We start from the raw sequence: 8,052 nt of genomic DNA, 5'->3' as shown, positions 1-8,052 counted from the left end.
GTACATGACGTTTATTCATGTGTCAATAAATAAAGGACAGCTGCAATGCCTTTACGAGTGACTTTATTACTGAAATGACATACATCACGCAAGTACGAAAGAGTTTGGACTTAAAGTTAAATCATACTATGACCCTTGCGGAAACACCTCGCGTGGAGTAGCTACCATCGTATTTGCGTTGTGTATGACTCGGGCAACAAAAAATCTCACAATAACCACAGTCTACATCAAAATACTACAATATTAATGTTTTAACCCTCTGGAAAAAGCAGAGTAGAACGTGTTAATTGTCTCAGAAAGGAACCTGGTCTCGTTGTTGATTCCCCTCAGGACGCAATTTACCGTAACACTACGTGTGCTCACTGTGCTGTCGTCACGTCTTCGATCAGGAAGAGGAACTGGACTCAGTCGTTAAAGCGAACTTCATATTTGTTTGTGGATCTTCTCTTGCCTTTAAAAACCACGAACTCAAGATACTATGAAACATTTAAGACTTCTGCCTCTGCTTTTGACTTTGTGGGCAGTTTCTTACGCCGGTGACACGAGCAATGGGCTGAAGACCAGTAACGTTACCACTAAACAACCCGCACTCAAGAACAATTCCAGCATCAGCAACAGTACCGAAAAGTCCGATAAAAACATCACCACCACCACCACCAAAATGGGCTTCGATGTGAACGGCGCGATGATTAACCGGGCTCTATATGTTCTTATCGGGATCACGGCCATCGGAGTTCTGTATTTCTTAGTGAGAGCGGTCCGGTGAGTGATCTGGGAATTATGTCACATGAGGTTTTGTATTAAAATGTCCTCATTCAGACAGTATGTTCAGTATACATACTATGTTAGACAGACCGTATATAGACAGCGATTCGAAGTGCAGCGATGATGTCAAAAATTATTTCATTGTAAGAAACTTTGCATTATGTCCAGAGATGGGCATAAATACATGAAAATGTATTTCAAATACAAAATACTGTGTGGAAAAATGTATTTGAATACAAAATACAAAGTATTTTGAAAATACACAAAATATGTGTGAAACTGGCAGTAAAGTATCACTATTAAGGCCCATTTACACCACGAGTGATAACTACAAAGATAACTATATTAGCATACTCTAAGCATGCGTTGTGGTTACGTTATTTGTTGCTTTAAAAGCTCGAGCTCTGTAAAGGCGCACTGTAGTCAATCATTTTATCCCTTAAAACTCATCTTTGATAATCAAATTGACATATTTAAACTTAAAACACATATATTTTTTAAATGCCTTCAAAAAGCTTAAATTTAATTTCCTGACTATGCAAATTAGTCCCTGCCTCCACTCAGTCACACCGGCTCTGACTTGCCTTATCCACTTGATAACTGTACAAAATGCTGCTACACAATGGCAAGTAGAAAAATGGGTTTAATTCAGACATGTTTGAACAATAAACTGATTCAGAAGAGTGAGAGTGAATTATACAGGGTTGTCGACAAGTTGATGTCCGAACGGTAATGTGTTTTATGTATCGTTGTCTACAATATCGGACTCATAACAGAAAGTGATGTGATTAATCTTTGGCTTGACTAAGTTATCAAGCAGCTAATAATGTGTTAACTCAGAATCAGACCATTGCCTTCTAAAAATTGGCATCCACAAATGCTTTGAACCTCAAGTAAATCCCACCCCTTATGTTGACAGGATTGGTTGTCATGGAAGGAAACAGGAACGGTTTCAAACCGTGTTTTTGTGCCAGTCTTTGGTAGCCTACTCTGGACTTAAAAATACTCAGCAAAGGTGTTGACTGAAGTATTTATACATGGTTTGACTTACAAGCATATATGCCACATGGACATATATATAAAAAAAAAAAAACATTAAAAACTTGATTTTATAAAACTTGAGATTATATATATATATATATATGGTATAGTTCAATCGCTTAACACTTTATTACTCACCAACATATACAGGTGCTGGTCGTATAATTAGAATATCATCAAAAAGTTGATTTATTTCACTAATTCCATTCAAAAAGTGAAACTTGTATATTATATTCCTTCATTACACACAGACTGATATATTTCAAATGTTTATTTCTTTTAATTTTGATGATTATAACTGACAACTAAGGAAAATCCCAAATTCAGTATCTCAGAAAATTAGAATATTGTGAAAAGGTTCAATAATGAAGACACCTGGTGCCACACTCTAATCAGCTAATTAACTCAAAACACCTGCAAAGGCCTTTAAATGGTCTCTCAGTCTAGTTCTGTAGGCTACACAACCATGGGGAAGACTGCTGACTTGACAGTTGTCCAAAAGACGACCATTGACACCTTGCACAAGGAGGGCAAGACGCGAAAGGTCATTGCAAAAGAGGCTGGCTGTTCACAGAGCTCTGTGTCCAAGCACATTAATAGAGAGGCGAAGGGAAGGAAAAGATGTGGTAGAAAAAAGTGTACAAGCAATAGGGATAACCGCACCCTGGAGAGGATTGTGAAACAAAACCCATTCAAAAATGTGGGGGAGATTCACAAAGAGTGGACTGCAGCTGGAGTCAGTGCTTCAAGAACCACTACGCACAGACGTATGCAAGACATGGGTTTCAGCTGTCGCATTCCTTGTGTCAAGCCACTCTTGAACAACAGCCTGGGCTAAAGACAAAAAAGGACTGGACTGCTGCTGAGTGGTCCAAAGTTATGTTCTCTGATGAAAGTAAATTTTGCATTTCCTTTGGAAATCAGGGTTCCAGAGTCTGGAGGAAGAGAGGAGAGGCACACAATCCACGTTGCTTGAGGTCCAGTGTAAAGTTTCCACAGTCAGTGATGGTTTGGGGTGCCATGTCATCTGCTGGTGTTGGTCCACTGTGTTTTCTGAGGTCCAAGGTCAACGCATCCATATACCAGGAAGTTTTAGAGCACTTCATGCTTCCTGCTGCTGACCAACTTTATGGAGATGCAGATTTCATTTTCCAACAGGACTTGGCACCTGCACACAGTGCCAAAGCTACCAGTACCTGGTTTAAGGACCATGGTATCCCTGTTCTTAATTGGCCAGCAAACTCGCCTGACCTTAACCCCATAGAAAATCTATGGGGTATTGTGAAGAGGAAGATGCGATATGCCAGACCCAACAATGCAGAAGAGCTGAAGGCCACTATCAGAGCAACCTGGGCTCTTATAACACCTGAGCAGTGCCACAGACTGATCGACTCCATGCCACGCCGCATTGCTGCAGTAATTCAGGCAAAAGGAGCCCCAACTAAGTATTGAGTGCTGTACGTGCTCATACTTTTCATACTTTTCAGTTGGCCAAGATTTCTAAAAATCCTTTCTTTGTATTGGTCTTAAGTAATATTCTAATTTTCTGAGATACTGAATTTGGGATTTTCCTTAGTTGTCAGTTATAATCATCAAAATTAAAAGAAATAAACATTTGAAATATATCAGTCTGTGTGTAATGAATGAATATAATATACAAGTTTCACTTTTTGAATGGAATTAGTGAAATAAATCAACTTTTTGATGATATTCTAATTATATGACCAGCACCTGTATAGCTTTATCACCTTTTATCCACAAAAGCTAGATCACCTTGTTTTTATGTTAAAGTAGTGCATATCTTACATACTGTGTATGAATCACCATTTCTAAGAAATCTGGTGTCCTCCATGGTTCCTATTCTTTCTGACAGCAAAGCACTTGATTGCGAAGGCAGCGTTATTGCTTATTTCCTTACAGGAATCCAGATCATCTTTTGTTCACCCAATTAGATGCACTCATACTGCTGCAGCTCACATGTATGAAAAAGGTTGAACTAAGTGAAATCAGCTGCCTAATAAAGAGGTTGACTGGCAAAAAGTATTTAATGTATTTTGAAAATACAAAATACATTTGATTTTTTTCAAAAGTATTTAAATACAAAATACAAAATAATATTTTGTATTTCAAATACATATTTCAAATACATTTATTTAAAATACTGCCCATCCCCGATTGTGTCAGCCTTTTATTGGACCTCGAGACTCAAGACTTAACTTAGCTAAATAATTTTTATTATTATTATTATTATTTTTAAAAAGTTTGGATTTGGTGGAAACAGATAAATTCCTAAAAAAGCTGCTCCAAAACAAATGAACTTATTTTTTTTTTAATCATGATATTGCTAATTAAATAAAGTTTTACACAAATAAAAAGCATGTTTGAGAAAAATTAAGGATGTACTTCTACAAGAAAATTCCAAACGCATCTTGTTGAAAAGGCTGTTAAAATCTATATGGAGCAAGTCGCCCCTCATGGGCACTGCCATGTGACGTGTGTTACCTGACCTGCACGGTGTAACACAATTGACTTACTAACAACAATTTGTTTACTTTACTGACTGAAATTTATCTAATTATTCCCTGATAAGTCCACTAAAACTGCAAAATAAAGTACAACAGTCATGTGTTCTACTTTTATGGTACTTTTTTAGAGGTACCCTATGTAACTTTTGGCCCTCTAGCAGTTAAAAACAAAACTGCATGCATGCTCTGCATGACTGTGCGGATGAATATGGTTCTTTCTCTTAACTAAAAGAGAGAGAGATTCTCAAGCTGACTAGCTGAAGACATTACTGTAGCTATACCCATTAATAGACACAGCTCTGCCTTGAAAATAAATTCAGCACTGCGCTACAACAACCCATAATGAAATGACCATTCACAATAGATAATGCTTTACAATTAACTGTTAGAGAGCTACATACGGCAATTTATCTGTTCAGTAAAATACCTTCCTCACCAGTAATAAACGCTATCTCTGCATCACTTTTACAACATTTCAAATCCCTCAGTTCTCTCCATCTCCGAAAAGCCAAGCCAGTGTCTTGTTTTATTACGAGATCTGTCGCATTCTCTTTTTGCCTGCAGACTGTCCTGTTTTTTTTTTTTTTTTTTTTTTTTTTTTTTTCAAAAGTGTGATTCACTGGAGGTTTCGAAATTTAGCATGCTTCATGTCAACCTTTCTCACTCGTTGTGACAACTAATCTGTGGCACTCCCACACCATACACACCGGAGCAACTTTTCTGTATTTACAGATATGACGAAACATGCATGGGCGAATGACTTATGTATGCAACTTCCCACGAAAACCATCCTGCCTGTTCTAAAATGTAAACACTTATAATAGGCTTACCATAATGAATCAGGATAAGACAAAAACATGTTTTGGAAGAAGGATTGATGATGTATTGATTCATTATTTTAATTTTGAACAAAAAAAAGTTACATAGTGTACCTTTTAATTTTGGGACAGTAAAGACAAAATTGCTCTGTTCTGGTGTCAAGACATCTATAAATATGATTAAAAGATTAATATGAGGCAGAAGTACGGAATGTCACATTTTATTATTTGCTGTTTCAACACAAAATGTTTTACCAACTAAGAAGAACAGCACTTTTAGAGTTTTATCCCTCTGCCTAATATGAGCATAAGTATTGGGGTGGTTTAACTCAAAGTAAATGTGTAAAAGCTAATATTTAATTGTAAATCCCTTGCAAGCATTCACAGGAGCGAGTCTGTGACCCATAGACCCTTTAGTCTCTTCTTCAGCTGGTGAAATGCATGTTAAGTAGGATTTATACATAATATTTGTTTGAACTTTTCCTTTAAGTGTTTAATGGTTCTTTTTTGTGCTCTCATTCAAGTCTGAAAAAAAAGGGTGTTCAGAGGAAGAAATATGGGCTCCTTTCAAACTATGACGACACAATGGAGATGGCCCACCTGGAAAGCGATGAGGATGACAACACTGTTTATGAAGCCAAATCTTTGAGAAGGTAGTCAAACACCAGATTATTCTACCAGGTTCCTCAAATATTGCCATAAGCAGAGACTGATTGATACTTAACTTTAGACTTTGGACTGTGATGTTGGAAATCTATACCTCAGATATTATCTTGTCTAACCTGCTTTTTAACAGCTTTTCTGTCCTGCTTCTTTTAACAGATGAATCTCTGTAGATGTTTGACACTGCCAGAAAGAGAATGTAATGAAGACAATCCCATTATCTACCAAAATGACTGTTGAATGATTTTGTTGTCGTTTTCAACCATGAGAGGATCTAGTCACGAAGCTTGGATGATTTTGTTCCAAGAATGGAAGGTGTAGTTTTAAACTAGATCACTGCATTTTGGACTGATATGACCAAATAGATCTTCTTGGAAATTTCTTGGAAGGTCATACTTTTTTTTTTTTTTTTTTTTTGGTGTGGAAAGAAAGTTGTCAAGAGGATCAAAACTGTGTTTTGTGCCAAAGTTACTTATGCATCATTTTTAGGGGTTTGAAACTCTTGACTGAGTCAATACATGTTAATTAATATTGTAAAAAATAAAAAATTCCCTTCATTTCCGATTTACAGACACTGACAGTCCTGAAAGTTGTTGGCTAATTTATGAGACCGTTATATTGTTTGGCTCTATGTGAATTTATTGTTTTAGGTGTGCCATCATATTATGATAGATATTCTGATGAGATATATATATATATATATATATATTTTTTTTTTTTTTTAATTTCTTTCTTTCTTTCTTTCTTTTCTTCCTTCCTTCCTTCCTTCCTTCCTATACTGGGACTATACTGGGTATTAATTTCAGATGTAAATTCTGAAATGTCATAAATTCATGAATTTCATGTGTATGAATTTGCCAAATACCAGCATATGTAAGAGATGCACTTTGAATTTTAGAGTTTAGAAACTAAAACAGCAAAACAGCCAGTCATGATATTTAATGCCATGACGACACCCTGACCACTTCGTCATTGTACCATTACAAGGTTGGTTTGATTTTTAGAGATTAAACATTTCCACACGATTTTGGTTCCAAACGTAGATGTGCTTCATGCTCAGTTCTATGTTCAAAGTCATTGTTAACTAAGGTTTCGTCAGACTCGACTCATGCTTTTTTTTTTTTTCAATGGGTGTTGTTTTGCATTATGTAAAGATGACAAATGATTGTGCTGACAGCAAGCCGTCTTGAGGTATATGGATTAAACCACAACATTCTCAAATTACCAATTTGAAATTTTAAGGTGTGTAAATGAGGGCGTTGATGACATTGTTATAAATTTATTTATCAATGCTGTCCAAAACTGTCAAATTTAAATGCATGAAGTATTACTGTATTAATATTTAATGTACATAATTCCAATGATTCCTGAAGTGTGCCTTTCATTCATCCTTTTTGTAATTGCATTTGATTGGATGTGTTTTTGGCTTTTTTGTAATTAAATTCTATTCTCTATTTTCTCTATTTCTCTATTCTCTATTTTTACCCTTCTAAAGTTTTTGGATGTACTTTAGCTTTTATATAAAAACATTATTTAAGTTTACTTTTTTTTTTTTCTCATGTTATGACTTAAAAACATTTTGTAACTTTCATAGCTTAAAATCTCTCCCTCGTTATAAACAAAGCATTTATTTTACCAAGCTCCAAAAATGGTTCATTTTGGATATTTCTTGGTCAATTGGGTAAATTACATTTGCATATGACTGCCTCAAGAGCAAGACATGGACGAATCGTTTTAAATCATTGCATTATAGGCCCACCCACTGGTGCAGTCGCTTAAAGGCTGACACCACCAGATGCGAGCATCACATCTCGTCAAAAGCAAATAGAACCCATTATAATAATCAATGCTGTCTACACTGAATATTGTATACAGATGTCCGTTTAATTTCTGACGTACTCCACACGCTTGAGTCTGCTCACTCGCTGACAACTGGACAAATGGGGGTTATGCGCAACAAACGTCCATATTTGGTAAAACAGGTTGCATCACTTCCTGTTTATTTTGTATGTGCTTTGTTAAATATAGAGATGTTTTACTCAAGATACCTTTAAAAGAGATGACCATATGAAGATGACCATTGCATGAAGACAAAGTTTTTTTTCTTCTCACTAACATTTAGATATTTAAATTGAATAAAACTATCTAGGTTAGCTGATTACCTTAAAAGTCCATAGATATCGTTGTCAGTTTGTATTGCCGTCAAATTTTCCTTAATCTTTTGACATATAAGAGGTCAT

At 35.9% G+C, this 8,052-nt stretch overlaps 1 protein-coding gene across 2 annotated transcripts; it reads left to right on the top strand.

Moving 5' to 3' along the window:
• The first annotated feature begins 330 nt into the window (after positions 1-330).
• On the top strand, positions 331-7,266 carry fam174c (family with sequence similarity 174 member C). Of its 2 annotated transcripts, XR_007932661.1 has the most exons (3): positions 657-762; positions 5,674-5,802; positions 5,972-7,266. XR_007932661.1 is itself a non-coding variant. In XM_051913004.1 (2 exons), the coding sequence occupies exons 1-2, from the start codon at positions 479-481 to the stop codon at positions 5,804-5,806; spliced, it is 417 nt and encodes a 138-aa protein (XP_051768964.1). In that variant the 5' UTR covers positions 331-478. The 2 variants fall into 2 exon arrangements, 1 of the variants encoding a protein (XP_051768964.1); XM_051913004.1 differs by lacking the exon at positions 5,972-7,266 and having other exon boundaries at positions 331-762; positions 5,674-5,806.
• The last annotated feature ends 786 nt before the right edge of the window (positions 7,267-8,052 follow it).

Source organism: Ctenopharyngodon idella, chromosome 11 (genome assembly GCF_019924925.1).
Source record: "Ctenopharyngodon idella isolate HZGC_01 chromosome 11, HZGC01, whole genome shotgun sequence".
In the NCBI taxonomy this organism is placed as follows: Eukaryota; Metazoa; Chordata; class Actinopteri; order Cypriniformes; family Xenocyprididae; genus Ctenopharyngodon; species Ctenopharyngodon idella.
This window is presented reverse-complemented; position numbering and strand designations above follow the sequence as displayed.